This window comes from Staurois parvus, unplaced genomic scaffold, assembly GCF_062004578.1.
Source record: "Staurois parvus isolate SC_StPar_1 unplaced genomic scaffold, SC_StPar_1.0 ptg000018l, whole genome shotgun sequence".
In the NCBI taxonomy this organism is placed as follows: Eukaryota; Metazoa; Chordata; class Amphibia; order Anura; family Ranidae; genus Staurois; species Staurois parvus.
In genome coordinates this window covers 1,388,028-1,408,912 of record NW_028317814.1, presented here as the reverse complement: position 1 = coordinate 1,408,912, position 20,885 = coordinate 1,388,028, and the positions used below count along the sequence as shown (strand labels likewise).

The 20,885-nt window shown below is 44.2% G+C and overlaps 1 protein-coding gene across 2 annotated transcripts in view; it reads right to left on the bottom strand.

The window, feature by feature from the left end:
* Positions 1 to 20,885, bottom strand: part of LOC149473012 (cytochrome P450 2K1-like) — a 60,373-nt gene that overhangs the window by 5,595 nt on the left and 33,893 nt on the right. For both annotated transcript variants that reach the window (XM_089681959.1, XM_089681968.1), the window contains exons 7-8: positions 18,518 to 18,705; positions 8,019 to 8,160 (exon numbers count right to left, since the gene is read on the bottom strand). In XM_089681959.1, the coding sequence (XP_089538085.1) occupies positions 8,019 to 8,160; positions 18,518 to 18,705 (330 nt within the window). The remainder of the gene's footprint in view (positions 1 to 8,018; positions 8,161 to 18,517; positions 18,706 to 20,885) is intronic.

Sequence of the window (20,885 nt, the reverse complement as noted above, 5' to 3'; positions counted from 1 at the left end):
CATGGCCCCCTGTACCGGCTCCTCATGAACGTGGTTCAGCGGGTTTGCATCACTTAACGGCAAATCGTTGACAAACGCTGGGACGTTCAGTGTTGTGCGCATTAAGCCAGACACCAAAGGGCAGCACAGACCTGTTATTACTCGCTCAAGCATGACTGAACAAAACCAGTCTCTACCACAAATTGGACCCAGACCTGCCCAGGGTCTCGTAAGTAGATTGCACGGAGGAGTAGAGTTCGTTATTGGAATTAACTGTGAGGGACTTTTAAACCTAGGCCTGTGTATGGCCTTCAATTGAAGCTGCTTCTGCTCCGCCACTCTGCCATTGGACTCTTGATAGTCGTCTCCCCACGCTGCTGCTGGGGGGACTTTTTAACATAGGCCTCTGTATGGCCTTCAATTTTAGCTGCTTACGCTCCGCCACTCTGCCATGGGCCCCTGTACCGCCTCCTCATGCTGCTGCCAGGCCCGTAATCTGCCATGGGCCCCCGTACCGACTCCTCATGCTGCTGCCAGGCCCGTAATCTGTCATGGGCCCCTGTACCGCCTCCTCATGCTGCTGCCAGGTCCAGAGTGTGTCATGGGTCCCTGTACGGCCTCCCATTGCTGCTGTCTCCATCGCCACACTCTGCCATGTGCCACTTTCAGGTCTCCTCACACTGCTGGTGGGTTCCATTTTGTCATAGGGTGCTGTATGGGCTCCCATTGCTGCTGCCTCCACCGCCACACTGTGGCTCCACACTCTGGTTTTGGCCCCGTGACTGCCCAAATGAGTGAAGTGTGCGGTGATTATAAGATCGACGGCACTCATCTGCATGTCATACTGACTGACAGTATTATTTCTCTTCCCCAGCAGACTCCAAGGGCATTTAAATTAAAGGTACAGTGTTCTGCACTAATATAAAGGCTCTCTGAAGCCTAGAAACACCCTTTTTATAAGTTAAATTCGCAGCGAATATATTCGGCTCGAAGCGAATTTATTCGGCGAATTCGGCGAATCAGCCGAACCGAATTTTTGAATAATTCGCTCATCTCTAATCATAACTGACTGCAGTGCATGCCTTTGACAGGCCAACCCACATCATTGTCCCCTTAACCATCTGCCTACCCTCTTAAAGGAACGTCTACTACAATTGCCATTAATTATTGCAGCCCAGAGAGGAGTTGCCCTTGCCAGGAAGTGCTTCTGAGAACTTTTGACATCTTTTTGCCTAAAATTTGCACCCTGCTTAGTGCATTAAAGGGACACCACCCAAGTCAAGTGCCACTTAGAGGGATAGTATGTGTTCTTAATCCTTTGAGGGACTGCCACCTTCATCTCTTCCCACTTAGAAGGTCTGGATCATTGTAGTGCACCTACTGGGCCCCAACGAGCATGCAAAAGATTCCTCACTGCTTTTAAAGGGACATTGACTACCCTAATTAAAGGAGCTCTTTTCTTTTCTATTTCAGATTTAAATATTCCCATCAGATCCAAAGTGAGATAGTTCCACCGTTGACAGTTTTCCTTGCTCGCTGGGGACTAGTGGCACCTCAGGTTTGAGGTTTTGGGTTAACTTCTGAATAGCAGGCCTACCAACACTGATTGAGATTTTGCTGTAAGTTTTGTTTTCTTTGCTTAGAGTTACTAAGAGTGGTAATTGCCATTATGTACACATATACCGCTTTATGCTGGTTGACTGAGCTTACAGCCAGGTTTAATATAAACATCATATCAGTTCACTCTAATCTAGTCTGTTTTCTGGTGACACTTTACTCTGGTTAGAAGAGTGCTTTGGTTTCAGTAGGGTTTGGGCTTTCAGAGAGGGGTCTAGAGCAACAGGGAGCCTGAAAATAACTCAGCGACTCCTAAGGGGGATAGGGCTACATGAATACTGGGATAAATGGGCTGATCGTAATACTACCAGTACACAGAAATAACATTCCCACTTTCCATGGAAGATGATGTTATCACTTCAATACTATCCATAGATGATGGTTAGATGTAAGGTGGGTATGACCCAAGTACTGAAACATCTTTTTTTAGAAAAGATTTTTTCAAAAACATGAAGTGGCTAAAGTCCCTGTTTCCAATAAAATATATTGCCTAGGCTGACAGAGACTGCACCCATCCTCCATTTCAAGCATGCATCCAACCCATACCTGTGTTCACTGTCCACATACTGTAAAGACTAGAGATGAGCGAAGTATTCAAAAATTCGATTCGACTGATTCGGCGAATTCGTGGAAAAATTTTGATTCGAGTCGAATATATTCGCTGCGAATTTAACTTATAAAAGGGTGTTTCTAGGCTTCAGAGAGCCTTTATATTAGTGCAGAACACTGTACCTTTAATTTAAATGCCCTTGGAGTCTGCTGGGGAAGAGAAATAATACTGACAGTCAGTATGACATGCAGATGAGTGCCGTCGATCTTAGAATCACCGCACACTTCACTCATTTGGGCAGTCATGGGGCCAAAACCAGAGTGTGGAGCCACAGTGTGGCGGTGGAGGCAGCAGCAATGGGAGGCCATACAGCACCCTATGACAAAAATGGAAACCACCAGCAGTGTGAGGAGACCTGAAAGTGGCACATGGCAGAGTGTGGCGATGGAGACAGCAGCAATGGGAGGCCGTACCGGGACCCATGAGACACTCTGGACCTGGCAGCAGCATGAGGAGGCGGTACGGGGGCCCATGGCAGATTACGGGCCTGGCAGCAGCAATGGGAGGCCCGTAATCTGCCAGCACCCTATGACAAAAAATGGAACACACCAGCAGTGTGAGGAGACCTGAAAGTGGCACATGGCATGAGACACTGTGGACCTGGCAGCAGCATGAGGAGGCGGTACAGGGGCCCATGGCAGATTAGGGGCCTGGCAGCAGCTATGGGAGGCCCGTAATCTGCCAGCACCCTATGACAAAAAATGTAACACACCAGCAGTGTGAGGAGACCTGAAAGTGGCACATGGCAGAGTGTGGCGATGGAGACAGCAGCAATGGGAGGCCGTACAGGGACCCATGAGAGACTCTGGACCTGGCAGCAGCATGAGGAGGCGGTATAGGGGCCCATGGCAGATTAGGGGCCTGGCAGCAGCTATGGGAGGCCCGTAATCTGCCAGCACCCTATGTCAAAAAATGGAACACACCAGCAGTGTGTGAGGAGACCTGAAAGTGGCACATGGCAGAGTGTGGCGATGGAGACAGCAGCAATGGGAGGCCGTACAGGGACCCATGAGAGACTCTGGACCTGGCAGCAGCATGAGGAGGCGGTATAGGGGCCCATGGCAGATTAGGGGCCTGGCAGCAGCTATGGGAGGCCCGTAATCTGCCAGCACCCTATGACAAAAAATGGAACACACCAGCAGTGTGAGGAGACCTGAAAGTGGCACATGGCATGAGACACTGTGGACCTGGCAGCAGCATGAGGAGGCGGTACAGGGGCCCATGGCAGATTAGGGGCCTGGCAGCAGCTATGGGAGGCCCGTAATCTGCCAGCACCCTATGACAAAAAATGGAACACACCAGCAGTGTGAGGAGACCTGAAAGTGGCACATGGCAGAGTGTGGCGATGGAGACAGCAGCAATGGGAGGCCGTACAGGGACCCATGAGAGACTCTGGACCTGGCAGCAACATGAGGAGGCGGTATAGGGGCCCATGGCAGATTAGGGGCCTGGCAGCAGCTATGGGAGGCCCGTAATCTGCCAGCACCCTATGACAAAAAATGGAACACACCAGCAGTGTGAGGAGACCTGAAAGTGGCACATGGCATGAGACACTGTGGACCTGGCAGCAGCATGAGGAGGCGGTACAGGGGCCCATGGCAGATTAGGGGCCTGGCAGCAGCTATGGGAGGCCCGTAATCTGCCAGCACCCTATGACAAAAAATGGAACACACCAGCAGTGTGTGAGGAGACCTGAAAGTGGCACATGGCAGAGTGTGGCGATGGAGACAGCAGCAATGGGAGGCCGTACAGGGACCCATGAGAGACTCTGGACCTGGCAGCAGCATGAGGAGGCGGTATAGGGGCCCATGGCAGATTAGGGGCCTGGCAGCAGCTATGGGAGGCCCGTAATCTGCCAGCACCCTATGTCAAAAAATGGAACACACCAGCAGTGTGTGAGGAGACCTGAAAGTGGCACATGGCAGAGTGTAGCGATGGAGACAGCAGCAATGGGAGGCCGTACAGGGACCCATGAGAGACTCTGGACCTGGCAGCAGCATGAGGAGGCGGTATAGGGGCCCATGGCAGATTAGGGGCCTGGCAGCAGCTATGGGAGGCCCGTAATCTGCCAGCACCCTATGACAAAAAATGGAACACACCAGCAGTGTGAGGAGACCTGAAAGTGGCACATGGCATGAGACACTGTGGACCTGGCAGCAGCATGAGGAGGCGGTACAGGGGCCCATGGCAAATTAGGGGCCTGGCAGCAGCTATGGGAGGCCCGTAATCTGCCAGCACCCTATGACAAAAAATGTAACACACCAGCAGTGTGAGGAGACCTGAAAGTGGCACATGGCAGAGTGTGGCGATGGAGACAGTAGCAATGGGAGGCCGTACAGGGACCCATGAGAGACTCTGGACCTGGCAGCAGCATGAGGAGGCGGTATAGGGGCCCATGGCAGATTAGGGGCCTGGCAGCAGCTATGGGAGGCCTGTAATCTGCCAGCACCCTATGTCAAAAAATGGAACACACCAGCAGTGTGTGAGGAGACCTGAAAGTGGCACATGGCAGAGTGTGGCGATGGAGACAGCAGCAATGGGAGGCCGTACAGGGACCCATGAGAGACTCTGGACCTGGCAGCAGCATGAGGAGGCGCTATAGGGGCCCATGGCAGATTAGGGGCCTGGCAGCAGCTATGGGAGGCCCGTAATCTGCCAGCACCCTATGTCAAAAAAATTGAACACACCAGCAGTGTGTGAGGAGACCTGAAAGTGGCACATGGCAGAGTGTGGCGATGGAGACAGCAGCAATGGGAGGCCGTACAGGGACCCATGAGAGACTCTGGACTTCGCAGTAGCATGAGGAGGCGGTATAGGGGCCCATGGCAGATTAGGGGCCTGGCAGCAGCTATGGGAGACCCGTAATCTGCCAGCACCCTATGACAAAAAATGGAACACACCAGCAGTGTGAGGAGACCTGAAAGTGGCACATGGCATGAGACACTGTGGACCTGGCAGCAGCATGAGGAGGCGGTACAGGGGCCCATGGCAGATTAGGGGCCTGGCAGCAGCTATGGGAGGCCCGTAATCTGCCAGCACCCTATGACAAAAAATGGAACACACCAGCAGTGTGAGGAGACCTGAAAGTGGTACATGGCAGAGTGTGGCGATGGAGACAACCCACCGACTGTTTTGCTCGCTGCCAAGCTGCCACCCTCTTCTGATGATGCGGAAGCAATAGCCTGATGACGACGAGGCTGCCAAGTGCGATCAGCCTCATCATCATCAATTAGGGTCTCCGCCTCACTACTAGCCCCCTCGGCTGCGTGTGGGTCAGGAGACAGACCTGTCTCTAGACCGGCTACCGAGCCACTCTCCTCGCCACTACTTCTTCGCCTGGCTGCTGAAGAGGCGGATGTCTCCCCCCGTTCTTGACCGCCCTCTGTTAGCTCTTCCTCACTGTACTGGATGACACCGGGAGCACTGGCCTCTGGCTGCGAATAGTGCTGCCTCGTCCCCTTCCTCTGCTGCCATGTCTGCTCGCTCCTAAAACATTGCCTCCTCTGCCACTCCTCTGCATGTTGTCTGACATACTCTTTAATTCAACGATTCTGTGTCCCTGAGTAACAATTCTGTGTCTGTCCCTGAGTAACAATTCTGTGTCCCTGAGTAACGTTTCTGTGGCCCTAAGAAACAGTTCTGTGGCCCTCAGTAACAATTCTGTGTCCCTCAGTAACAATTCTGTGTCCCTGAGTAACAATTCTGTGTCTGTCCCTGAGTAACAATTCTGTGTCCCTCAGTAACAATTCTGTGTCCCTCAGTAACAATTCTGTGTCCCTCAGTAACAATTCTGTGTCCCTGAGTATTAATTCTGTGTCTGTCACTGAGTAACAATTCTGTGTCTGTCCCTGAGTAACAATTCTGTGTCCCTAAGTAACGTTTCTGTGGCCCTAAGTAACATTTCTGTGGCCCTAAGTAACGTTTCTGTGGCCCTAAGTAACGATTCTGTGGCCCTAAGTAACGTTTCTGTGGCCCTAAGTAACGTTTCTGTGGCCCTAAGTAACGGTTCTGTGTCCCTCAGTAACAATTCTGTATCCCTCAGTAACAATTCTGTGTCTGTCCCTAAGTAACAATTCTGTGGCCCTAAGTAAAGTTTCTGTGGCCCTAAGTAACGTTTCTGTGTCCCTAAGTAACGATTCTGTGGCCCTAAGTAACGATTCTGTGGCCCTAAGTAACGTTTCTGTAGCCCTAAGTAACGTTTCTGTGGCCCTAAGTAACGTTTCTGTGGCCCTAAGTAACGGTTCTGTGGCCCTCAGTAACAATTCTGTGGCCCTCAGTAACAATTCTGTGTCTGTCCCTAAGTAACAATTCTGTGGCCCTAAGTAACGTTTCTGTGGCCCTAAGTAACGTTTCTGTGGCCCTAAGTAACGATTCTGTGGCCCTAAGTAACGTTTCTGTGGCCCTAAGTAACGTTTCTGTTGCCCTCAGTAACAAATCTGTGTCCCTCAGTAACAATTCTGTGTCTGTCCCTAAGTAACAATTCTGTGGCCCTAAGTAACGTTTCTGTGGCCCTAAGTAACGGTTCTGTGGCCCTCAGTAACAATTCTGTGTCCCTCAATAACAATTCTGTGTCTGTCCCTAAGTAACAATTCTGTGGCCCTAAGTAACGATTCTGTGGCCCTAAGTAACGTTTCTGTGGCCCTAAGTAACGTTTCTGTGGCCCTAAGTAACGATTCTGTGGCCCTAAGTAACGTTTCTGTGGCCCTAAGTAACGGTTCTGTGGCCCTCAGTAACAATTCTGTGGCCCTCAGTAACAATTCTGTGTCTGTCCCTAAGTAACAATTCTGTGACCCTAAGTAACATTTCTGTGGCCCTAAGTAACGTTTCTGTGGCCCTAAGTAACAATTCTGTGGCCCTAAGTAACGTTTCTGTGGCCCTAAGTAACGTTTCTGTGGCCCTCAGTAACAAATCTGTGTCCCTCAGTAACAATTCTGTGTCTGTCCCTAAGTAACATTTCTGTGGCCCTAAGTAACGTTTCTGTGGCCCTAAGTAACGGTTCTGTGGCCCTCAGTAACAATTCTGTGTCCCTCAATAACAATTCTGTGTCTGTCCCTAAGTAACAATTCTGTGTCTGTCCCTAAGTAACAATTCTGTGGCCCTAAGTAACGTTTCTGTGGCCCTAAGTAACGATTCTGTGGCCCTCAGTAACAATTCTGTATCCCTCAGTAACAATTCTGTCTGTCCCTGAGTAACAATTCTGTGTCCCTAAGTAACGTTTCTGTGGCCTTAACTAACGATTCTGTGGCCCTAAGTAACGTTTCTGTGGCCCTAAGTAACGATTCTGTGGCCCTAACTAACGTTTCTGTGTCCCTAAGTAACGTTTCTCTGTCCCTAACTCTCTCCCTGCATACAGCCAGGTCTGCCTCTGTTGAATGACTGGAGGCAAATGGAGAATTCTAAAATGGCCGCCATTTATAGCTCGACCATTACACTGTGCTGGCTGGCTGGCTGCTGATCACATGTCATGAATGAATGCATTATGGGTCAGCGCGCCTTGTCTGCGCTCCTTCCCAGACATCCCCGCTCCGTCGCCGCACATGTCGCCGCCATTTTAGGAAAAATTTCGATTCGCACATCCGAAGTCTGCTTATTTTCGGATTCGGATTTCGGGATCGAAATTTTCCTAATATTCGAAACGAATTCCACTTCGCCTACTTCGATTCGCTCATCTCTAGTAAAGACCTTGAAAACGGTGAACAATGAATTCTCTCATACAGATCAGACATAGTTTGGGGTGGAGGTCTTTTGGTGTAATAATATAGAAATAGTTTATTATAGCTTTAAATTAGATGTAATAATAATGGTGACATACCTGCAGAGAAGGGCATAAATGCATCTCGTTTTACAAATTTCCCATTAGCATCCAAAAAGTGATTTGGGTTAAACTCATATGGAGTTTCCCACTGAGTCTTGTCATACAAAACAGATGTGAGGAAAGGAATGACCTCTGTACCCTACAAGGAGAAGCACATTGTACAATAATTAAAGCTGAACTTGAGGCAGATATAAAATATACAAACAAATGCAGTGCTGTGTTTATTAATATATTTTTATTTTTTTTAATGCAAGTTGTATAAGTACCTGAATTTCACTTGGTTCAAGCCTTTTGCAGTCCTTGTATAGCAGAGCTCATAGTGAAAAAAGAGGAAGCATCACAAATGTATATGCAGAAAAGGAGCATGTTGACGACAGGAGAAGAAAGCTTTGTAACAGACATAACCTCATCAATGTACAGCGCTGTGGTAGTTGAAAACTACAAGCCGACAGCCGCTAATGATCCTGGGACTTGTAGGCACTCATTCTCAGGACCCTGTGAATGAGTGATGTGCAGGGGCGGACTGACCATTTGGAAACTCGGCACTGCCCAAGGGCCCGGGGTCAGTAGGGGGCCCCATGGGATGCCCCTGGTACCTTTTTCATAGGCTTTTTTGAGTTTGGGCAAGGACACAGGGGCCCCATGATCCCCTATTGTCCTGGGGCCCCATGAGTTGTCAGTCCGCCCCTGGTGACGTGGCTGTGTGGGCGGAGCCCTGCACGGCCGCACTGTTTTGAAATCTGACAGACAGTATGGCGAAACCTCTCCCCCTACTATCTTTCAGAGAGAGGAGGGGCGGTGGGTGTGGCTGCAGCTATGGAAACATTTTACATGTTCCACGCTAAAAATTGGTTCTCCACATGCTGTGGAGCGCCACGGTAGTTCATTGAAGCTTCCTGTCCGTATATCTGCTTGACCGTACATCCTGTCATTTATTTTGAAATTATGGCAGGAATGAAAAGATGTTCAATGACTGTATGGACGGTTAGGTAGACTATAGCTTTACCTCACTCCTCCTCTTAATCCCTTGTAATAAATTCATCAGTCTAGGCTGACCCAGGGGCGGACTGACCATTTGGAAACTAGGGCACTGCCCGAGGGCCCGGGGTCAGTAGGGGGCCCCATGAGATGCCCCTGGTACCTTTTTCATAGGCTTTTTGAGTTTGGGCAAGGACACAGGGGCCCCATGATCCCCTATTGCCCGGGGGCCCCATGAGTTGTCAGTCCGCCCCTGGGCTGACCTCTTCACCCTGGAGGGGAAAAGAAAGGAAAACACCAACCTTCTCCCTTTTTGTAGATTTCTGTCCCAGCCTCTCTCTCTCCAACTTCCCTATTCCAGGCCTAGTGGAAGGGATCCTTCTCTAGCCCCTTCTCCAAAGAGGGACAGCATTAACACCCTTAACAGCTCTCTTCTATAAGATCCTGAGACTAAACTCCACCCACTCTAACTAGGGACACCCATGTGACACTCCACCAGAAGGAGGAGCAAACCATTAAAGTCTTACTACACCCATGACCCTTCATTCACTATATCTGGTCTCCCATAGTACTCAGAACATGGAAATGCAACTATTGTAGTAAATATAGACTGCTAAATACCTTTTCTCATCAGCAGTTTTGTGACTTCTATCAGTGCCCAGAAGAGCCCTGGTTAAAGCTTGTAAGAGAAGTTTTAATTCTTCCCTGATTGTCCTATGAGGCTGCAGGACCTCTGACCCTCCGTCTGGACAGTGCTGATTGGCACTGTGCTGATCACATGTACTCTCCGAAGAAAAAAAAGAAAATCTCTAGCAATAGACACCAAACTGAGCATGTGCAGCTTGCATGATGTTGGATATGCTTTGCTAGGTAATCTCTAAGATGGGGAAAGATGTCACGGATCATCCATATCACAAGCTCCTTCCTGTGTTCTTCCTATATGTTTGCTTGGTCGGAACAGTAAGACTCCAGATAGTGTGATACCATATAGCAATTTAATAAAATGATTAAAATCACACTTACAAAATCAACAATATTTGCAAGCATGTAAATTGTGAATGCCACTGGTGCCAGCTCCAGACAGGCGAGGATGATGTCAGCACAATCTCCACCCACACGACCAATGTTTTATCTCAATAGACTTTGTCAAGGGGACCAGTTGATCACGCTGACATACATGCAGAGTTTAAATAGACAATCGTAAACCTACAGCGGTCACATCCACAATAAGACTAGTATTAAAAATTAGTTTCAAAGGTAAACTACACATGACTAAATTACCATTATTGTGTTTATAGGAGATCTCACCTAAATATTTACCATAAAATTTCAGATCACCATATAATTCTAGTATATTATTATCAGTTCCCTCTAGTGGTAAATGATATATTAGAACCATCACATCCAGAAAATGTCCCATAGAAAAAACAATGATAGGCAGGATTGAGAAAATAATGGGGGCCATTGGAAATGGATTCCACACCATAATAGCCATACGGGCAACAATGGGAGAACTAAAAGCATCATTATGGAGGGCCAATCCCTTTTGAGAACAGATTAAATACTCCCAGAAAAGACTGGTTGTCTTTGAGAAATCGATTTACTCCTCTGGAGAAAGAGGGTTGCACTATCCAAAACAGAGGATCAGACCAGTATGAAAATACATTTCAACATACAAATCAGTATTATTCACGGAAATCTTTTAGGAAAAAACAAGCAGGCAAAAATAGAAAGAGAGGATGTAGAGGAAGAAAGAGGAGCAAACACAAAAAAGAGCAAAAATTAAACACAGATGGGATAGTGGATCCAAGTAGTAATGATTTAGATGTCCGGAATTGTGTTTGTTTAATAAGAGTTAAAATCTGCACTCCTGAGAAATCTTGACCTTTTTGAGACATTTATTGATGTTAAAAAAATTGTTAGAAAATTGAGTGTTAAAAGACATTTTTCGAATAATCCGATCATAAAAAAATACTAATAAATTCGAAAGGAGTGGGATCTTGCACACAAATCCAAGAAATGACTCTCTTTTTAATCCTCCTTGACTTCTAGTTTCAGGAGATGCCTCTGAAGGATTTAGATAGATTGGTGATTAAAACCAAAAAATATGTTTGCATACAGAATAGTATTCAAACTCTTTGTGAGAAGAAAGAAATTACTATTAAACAGGCGGATAAGGGGGGCGCCATAGTCATCATGAATAAAAAGGATTATTTAGAAGAGCTTAATAGAATTCTCAATGATGATAAGACCTATGAGGCACTAAGGAGGAATCCCACTTTAAACTTTAAGAAAGAACTGGAAGTACTTGTGCATGATGGATATATGAATGGTATAATCACTAATAAAGAAAATAATTATTTAATCACTTCGCACCTAAGATGCCAGTTATATATTGTTTACCAAACATTCATAAATCTTTGGAATGTCCACCCGGTCATCCCATAATTAATGGGATAGACTCTTTAACATCCAGAGCCAGGAAATATATTGATTTTTTTCTTCAGAAACTTGTAGGGAAAACATCAGCATACTTGAACGACACCAAGGACACACTTCTACAATTGGAAAAAATAAGCATCGATGATGAAAGTCTTTTAATAACAGCAGATGTTTGATCTTTATATACGATCATCCAACAGAATGGAGGCAGTTGAATATTATTTGAATAAGGAGGAACAAGAGAAATATTTGGTGCACTAAGAAAAAGATGAGATATATAATGCAATGGCTAGTATATTAACCAAACAAGTAAAGTCCTTATAGTCCAAAGGTGGTTAAGGGATAATCCAACAATGCTTGATTCAGTGGCAGCTGATTCAAAAAGAGCTAGAAGAGACTCTTATGTGAGAACCATAAAAAATAGAAAAAAGCAGTTCTATCTAAGTGCAGCAATAAAAACCAAATAATTTACTTACACAAAATTGGCAACTCACAATAATAGAGTTGCCTGCTAAAAAGCTAAAAGCGTTTCTAGATTTGGAGCTATGTCACGAGGGTAATACCATCTATGCCCATGATTACATCAAACCTACAGCAGGCAACTCTTATCTACACTTTCAGAGTTGCCACCATCCTCGGGTACAACACATACCGAAATTCCAGTTTTGTCGCTAAGACACAATTGTATCCATGATACAGACTAGGTTACCCATGGTAACTATTTAAAACAAAAATTCTTGGAGAAAGCTTAGCCCAGCACACTTGTGGAAGAGCCCTTTTCCCTTTATCTCACTGATGGAAAGTAAATAGAAGCAAGACACCCACTTGTACTCCACAGCCTCTCAGGTTCACTACTCAGTTCATACGTAGTTCAGAAATATGGAACATATATTACAAAAACATTGATCCACATTGCTTGACGATCCCCACCTAAAACCATTACTTACAGGCAAGCTCAAAGCTTCCCATATACGAGCCCAAAATAATAAAAGTGAAATAGCCCCAAGTAAGGCCAAAGGTATTCAGGCCAAGATAGGTCCTTCTCTAACCTTCTCTACCATCAAAAGTATGTACCCGTGCCGTGAATCCAGATGTCTCACATACAAACATGTCCGATAGAGAGACTTCACCATGAAGGCTAAAACTTCCCCTATTTCTGAGTTCCACACCTGTTCATCTGAATAAGTGGTCTACTGTCTCCCTTGTCCATGCAGCCTGCTGTACATGGGCCGTACCATCTGGACCCTCCGTACCATCTGGAGGTTTGGGGAAGATTGTTGTCTTTTTGAGGATGGCATCGACAAAAAATGTCCCCAGGCACTTCTTGGAATTTCACCAAAAATCCCTCTCAGAGTCTGATGGTCTTGGTCATTGAGGCCATATTCCATGACCTACCAACAGCAGAACGTTATGCCCTGGACACTTTGGCCCCTGGGGGATTGAATGAGAAACTTGAAGTCAACACAGTTCTCTAAATATTTTATGGATGTGTCTCCTTGACATTGCCTCCATTGTTGTTCTCCCGTTTTTTGGGAGGCAAGCTGATAGTCTTTTAGTGGTGGAGTTGCATGGGGGATTCCACTGCCCCTCCCATCTGTCTCTTGATGCAGTTTTTTTGCCCTCATTTCCTCGGCACTATAATTGATCCACATGTTACATGTTTGTATACCATATGCTTTGTTTTTCCAGCTAGTGACTATCATATACTCTACGACTGCACCTACTCACTTGATACCTCTAGTGCTTTAGCTTATACATAGTTACATCCATTTCCTAATGTTTCCGGTAGCTGGCCATCCTTCCACGATTCTTATTATTTTTCTATTTTTTTTTATTTTTTCTTGCTCTACGTTATTTTCATTTTCCCAAATGGCATATGTAGCATTATTATTGTCATCTAGAATTTTTGTATACCCATTTTCAATAATATGGAATCACCTGTTTATGTATAAACATTTCTATTTTTACATATCTATTTATTTATTCATACAAGACCCTGATGGTCTCTATGTTACAGTGCATAGTGAAATCCATTCCTAATTTGATTAATTTTCCCTTAATATCCTCCTTATATGTTTATTATATTTTATTTATTGTAATTTAATTTAAGAGCATGTAGTTTAATTAGTTTAAGAGAGGGAGGCTTGATATTTTTTTTTGTACTAACCTATGTTGACACTTGGGCATCTCCATGAGTTGGCTGTGCCCTATAATCCTCAACTATCATTTGCCAATATATGTCTCCTCCCCATCAGAACATACATGCTCTGAACGCTTGCCACGCCTTCTGCTGCTGTACCTGGAGCTGACCAAGAAGTACTGGGAACCACCAGCACAGCCAAGGACATTAGGTGCATTAGAGACCTGCCTGCAGTGGGACCAGCAAGAAGTTGCACAGCGGTTGACACTATTTTGACAAGCCCTGATTTGACACAATTTCTTTTGGCATAATGGTCAGTATTTTTTAAAGAAAACTGGAAGCTACGGGGGGTAAGTTTTCTCCAAGTGTGGCCCACTGGGAGAAGGATGCCATATACTGTAGGAATTTAACTGAGATAGTCACCTGGAAAAGATTCATAGATGACGACCTTCTAATATGGTGAGGTACAGAAGATTTAGCACAGAATTTCATGAATTTTTGAATGATAACCATTTGGGGATAAAATGTTCTTATGAACTGAGCTCCACAGAAATTAATTTCTTAGGTCTCACTATTTTTAAAGAGAAATAATCATTAGCCACTAAGACTTTAAAAAAAAAAAACCTGACAAAAATGGATACATCCCAATCAGCCTTTGTCATCACCCCACATGGCTACGTTGTATTCCTAAGGGTCAGTTTATGCATCTTCACCGGAACTACACCAATTTCTCAGATTTTTACCAGCAAGCAGAGATGTCAAAAAATAGATTTGTAGTAAAAAGTTATAATGAGCAGGACTTAAATTCAGAAATCATACAAATGACTAACATGAAAAGAGAATATCTTTTAAATTTAATTTTTAAAAAAATAGGACAACAGTAAATTTGAGTGGGCTTTTTCCACCACTTTTTCTATAAAACATCATAAAGTCAGGAACATATTAAATACACATTGGGATATTATAGAAAAATGACAAGATTATTGGTGATAAAATCCCAGACAAAACTTCTATTACATATAAAAAGGTGACGCCATTGAGACATTTTATAGCTCCTAAAGTTGTCCAAAAAGCTCAAAAACCATTTATGTTTAGAAATTTAGTAGGCTTTTTCCCTGCAAAAAACATAAAGTATGTACATTAATTGGGAGGAATTTTGTGAAAACAACGGAATTTAGATCTGAAGTGACAAATAGGATGTATAATATTAAACATTTCATTACATGTTCTACCACTTATGTAATATACATGTTGAGTTGTTCATTTAAGAAGCAATACAGTATGTGGGTACAACTAAGAGGAATTTATACATCAGAATAGGTGAACATTCAGTATAGACAATATTAAAAAGGGTTACCAAGATCACAGTTTAGCAAAACATTTTGCTTTATACCATAAAAAGGACCCATCATCTTTGACGGTTATAGGTATAAGTAAATTTGAACCAAATTGGAGAGGAGGGAATAAGATTATAGAGGGGTTTCTCAGTTAGAAAAAAAGGAAGATTTTTGACTTGAAATCTTATGTACCCCATGGATATAATACTGAATGGGACATTAACTTATTTATTAATAAGACTTAAAAGCACCCTGATGTATTGTTTCATACTAACTGATTTATCATGAATTACATGGTGTTTGTAAAGAGTGAGGAGTAATGATATACAATTAGATTGGTGCAGATTTTAGTAATTAATAAGGAATTTTTAGAAAGAGATTATGTTGTTCATGTATTTAATTTTAATCTTTAACATTTTATTTAATGATTGTGAATGGAGGAGGCATCTACATCATAACTGGTTGGCGTTGCTACCCAAGTGACTCTGATTGTCTAGATGGTGTAGCCAGGCACCCTCATTTTCTGGATGTGAATGATTCTATTATATCATTCACTACTAGAGGGGTTTGATAATAACATACTAGAATTATATGGTAAGCTGAAATGTTATGTTACATATTTATGTAAGATCTCTGCCTATACGCACAATAATGCTAATTTAGCCATGTGTAGTTTACCTTTGAAACTAATTTTTAATACTAGTCTTAATGTTGATGTGCCTGCCGTAGGTTTACGATTGTCTACTTAAACTCAGCATGCACATCAGCGTGATCGCCTGATCCCCTTGACAAAATCTATTGAGACGAAACGTGCTTTGAGGTGGGCAGTGATTGTTACCCACACCTGTCTGAAGCTAGCACCAGCGACATTCACAATTTACATGCTTGTGAATATTGTTGATTTTGTAAGTGTAATTTTAATCATTTTTTTAAATTGCTATACGGTATCACACTGTTTGGTGTCTTACTGTTTTGACTGAGCATACAGCGGATCATATAGGAAGGAGACAGTAGCTTGTGATACGGATGATCCATGGGGGTTTATTTACTAAAGCTGGAGAGTCCAAAATCAGACTCCCTTCTGCATAGAAACCAATCAGCTTCTAACCTCAGCTTGTTCAATGAAGCTTTGGCAATGAAACCTGGAAGCTGATTGGTTTCTATGCAGAAGGGAGTCTGATTTTGCACTCTCCAGCTTTAGTAAATAAACCCCATGGTGTCTTCCCCCATCTTGGAGATTACCTAGCAAAGCATATCCAGCATCATGCTTTATTAGACCACCTATAATTTGGGGTCTAATTATCTGGTTAGAGGCAGTGTGTCTTTGTGGTGGTGGGCACAGAAGTCACCTTTTACATACTTCTGAAGACACCATCGATATGGCTATTCATTGCATATGAACTTTGGTTAAAAAAGGGACTTTTCTTTGAAATTTTTGTTTATTTTCACTGTTTGGTGATTGGGACATATAGTTTATAATAGCGTAACAATATTTAGACACAAAAGCACAATATAATACCAATTGTTTTGGTAAAATATAAAACATGTCACGCTTTAAAATTGCACATGCTCATGGAACAAACTGCGGTACTGCTTTAAAAGCCTTTATAGGTTACCAGTTTAGATTTGCACAGGAGGTCTGGCTCGGATTACTTTTACCTGAAACAGAATTGCTGGGGCTAAAAAATTATATCAGGATTATGGTTGCAGCCTCAACCATGATCCTGGTATAACCACTTTCACACCAGACCGTATATATACGTACAGTGGTAGAGAAGCAGTTAAGGGGACCTCTGCTTGTCTACAGGCAGCTATGGCAGGTTAAGCTCAGAACAGCTCATTATTTCTTTGATGCAACAGGACTTTTGGGACATGGCAGGCTTGACAGACTGCTATCCAGGAAACAACATTAGTTCTTTTACACCATAATAGTGAAGAAGGGGAGTGCTTTTCCATCTGTGCACCATCACTGTTCTTCATTTCCCAAGTGACCCATGAAGGTCCAGGTCAAATGCAGGAATAAAGCTGACCAAAAGCAGAAAGACTAGGGTTATCCAGCCTTGAAATTAAACTTGTGTGTTGCCCAAAGAAGGCAAAGCATCAGGGTCATATTTACATAGCCCACCCCAGCAGCATGCACTTGTCTTCCTTCACATCTTCATTTGTAATATGTAGGTTACTGAATTTATAATTTGGGTGGGGTCTGTGCTTTATAGATACACTTAAAGTGAGCAAATATGGCTACAGCTACAGCCTCTTACAATTTGATCATACAATCTTCTTTTTTTTTTTATATATTTATTTGTTGCATGGCAGAACAGCAAATGTAAAGATATATCAGCAACATCCATCATAAACCGTTTCTAAATAACAAAGCAATAACCGGGAAGTTATTACCCAATATAAAATTGCAAGCTATTTGTAGGACTGGCACATGCCAGCTCTCTTGTAGTGTCAGAATAAAATAGAACATCAATCAAATGACAAAAAGTGAGAGTGAGTACAGGTCCAGTTCCCCTCAAAGAGTTGTGTGTATGCTAGGAGGAAGATGTTGAGGGTATCTGGCAGAATGCCATATTTTACTATAATGAGGGAGAGGATGAGACAGGAGTGAGTGGAGGAGAAAGAAAAAGGCTGAAATGGTAACAGTAGAGAAAAAAAAAGAAGAGTCCAGAGGGGGAGCCAACCCTGTATATCCTGAATGTAAGTGGCAAGTTAAGTCACCAGAGAAATAGAAGGAGCTGTGGCAAGGTCGAAAAGTCAATCCATGTGAACCACAATTCACATAATTTGGTAATCAAAATTTGGCATCAGCCAGTGCTTCCTCCATCCACATGGTGTTATTTAGTAATAGCCCATTCCATTCCATTAACCCATTCCCTGATAGTTGGGACAGTGGTGGACTTCCAATGTCATGAGATCAACGCCTGTCTTGCCAGAATTAAGAAACAAAGCAAACCCTTCTTTATCATTTTGGTAGACCCAGGAAACATAGACAGCTACTTCTGGTGTCTCCAGCCATGTAGTGCTCATTATTAAGCAGCTCATTTGAAATATGGACTTCCTAAATTGCCTAATTTGTAAGCATGACCATCCCAGATGGAGATGCTTACCACCTGGTTCTCAGCATCTCCAGCGATGGTCTGATATCATTGGAATGATTTTGTGCAACAAGACCAGACTTCTGTACTGGATAAAATTTTAACATTTCTTTACTGGGCATGGAAGGCTACAGTTAGACTGAAGGTGTAAAGAAAGGCATTATTCGAGTCCTCCCGAGGGTGGGTCCATCTCAATTCCATCTCTCAGTCTCAGATGGAAAAGGAACAGGTTGGGAACAGCATTTGGCTTCGTAATGGTTGTGGCATTTGAGCAAAACTGGGATTTCTGATAGTGATATTTCACTGGAGCTGCTTAGCTAGCATGTGATTTAACTGCTATCGATATAAAACTAAAATGGAATTTCTGAGTGGAGATTACCTTTGACTGTACAGTCCCAATATAGGAAATCTACATTCTTAGAATTATTTCTTTAATGTGAATCTGTTCATTTGGTGTATGATGCTACTGACAAATGAGGAGGGGTTTTCTGAACTTACCTTTGGAATACAGTATCCTCGGAAATACACATCACTTGGAGTTGTGTGTGACACATTCATAGGAACGATATTACTGAACCTCTGAATTTCATGTATTACAGCATCAGTATAAGGCATATTTTTGCGGTCATCAACTCTAGGCATCTGACCTTGTTCAATATGTGTCTGGATTTCTTCCTGTATTTTTTCTAGAAAATAACAGTAAATAAATTACAGCAGCATCAATATGTACGTTTTTAGATGTGGTTGGCCTAATTGTTGTTTTTTTGTTTTTTTTATTTTAACCTTGTGATCCTGCCAGTAACACACTTCCTGTCCATGGGTGATAACGTTCACTCACCCTTCTGTTTCAGGACAGCATAAACAAGATAGGAGTAAGGCTTGGTTCAACATCTATGTGTGTCAGGAAATTACACACTTTCCAGACATACACAGACATGTGCTGCTCTTTAGCAGACATAGAGGTGTGTAATTCATTCTTAATGGCACCCCACACATCAGCAACCATGTGCCTTTTTGTGTGCGCCAAACTGCATGGTGGTACAGCAGAGCGCGGCACAATTTTGCAATAGGATCCGGGACTTCTTTCTCTGCATTTCTCAAAGATAGGGCAGCTCATTAAAACACATGGGCTACCCCAGACATGACATGCGGGAAAGCATGTAAACCACACCTGGGCATGTATAGATGGGAACCAAGGCTATAGTCTCCCATCCCTCTCTTATTTTACATAACATAGACGAGTGGTTCCTTAGTCCTCAGAGGAAGATAAGAACAATATACTGTAATAAGAAACAGCGTAGAAAAAAATGATAATAAAAGCATGCACCAAATATATTTAATTTTTACAAAAAAACATTTAGATAGCTGAGAATTTTTTTAATCTGATTTCTCTAATCTTTGAAAAATTGAGGGGCTGTTTTTTAGCACAAGAAATGGTGCATGATAGTAGAAAGGAGCCATTGGGCCCCGCTGCTGTGAATCACAGCCAGTGATCCAATGAGAAGAGAGAGGGGGTGGGGCCGAGGCGTGCACAAGCTTAGGTGCCCTCATAGCAAGATGCTTGCTGTGGGGGCACCCGACAGGAGGGAGGGGCCAGGGACCAGAGAAGAATAGGATCAGGGCTGCTCTGTGCAAAACCACTGCACACAGCAGGTAAGTATAGATATACTTGTTATTAAAAAAAAAAATTAAGTCTTTAGAATCACTTTAACTTTTTTGTGTGGAATACCTGCTCTCAAGCTGCACAAAGTAGATTCTCCCACAAGCTTGTACATCACTACAAGACATATGAGCCGGTGAGAGCAACAACAGTATACAGCAGGAAAAACAGGTGTTTGACCCATCAGTCAAATACTTGCAGCAGCCAGGAGGAATAAAGTACTGATGTTTCAAACATAGGCAGATGGAAAGGTAAGTACTGTATATTGCCTATCATGTTAGTAGGTGTCACAAGTTAGACTGCAGTTTCGTTTGTATTCTTACCTTTCTTGCTGCAGTCCTGTTTCTGTTCCCTTCTCATGTTTGTGTGTGCTCTTCTATGGGCGTTGTCTGCTGTCCTCTGGGTGTTATTTCCTTCCCTTCAGACTGGGCCACTTTGCCTGAGCAACTTCTTAGTTGTTGGAGTTCCCATGTGTTTCCGCTGTGATTCCTTTATTGTCTATCTGTGTACTGACCCCAGCTTCGTTCCTGGCCTGCTTGTTTTCCGCCTGTCCTGACCTCGGCTTGCCTATTGGATTCCCTGTGTCTTCTCCCGTTGTACCCTGCTCCCGCTAGCGGTCTCCTCCACCTCAGCTGGGTGTACCTGGGGGCCACGACCTGGTCCCAGCCTGCTGCAAGTCCATCTCCACCATCAGGGGCCCTGGTGAACAAGCAGGCTGGGGCTTAGACTCCGCGCCCTGGGGAACCCCAAGTTGTGGATCAATAGAGCTCACTACCACAGGTGCTGACAGTTTGCTCAGGCCATGAGCTCTTCAGAGACACTGCAGCCTGTCCTGGAACAACTTCAAGATTTGGTGCTGAGAGTCAAGGTCCAGCAGGCCTTTCAAGAGCAAATCATGCACTGTCTGCAGGAACTCTCCTCCCGGTTGGATCAGCTACAGATTGTGTTCACTTCCTCACCCTCTGATTCGGCCCCGGCTCCGGTTCCTGCTGCTCCACCTTCCGCTGTTCCCCCAGTGGAACACTGTCCTTCAAGACTCCAGCTGCCTTCACCGCCTCACTTCTCTGGTGATCCCAAAGCTTGTCGGGGCTTCATCAATCAGTGCTCAATTCACTTCGAGCTAGCAGCCCACCATTTTTCTACTGACCGTTCCAAGGTGGTGTATATGATTTCCCTCCTTTCTGGTGAAGCACTGGCTTGGGCCTC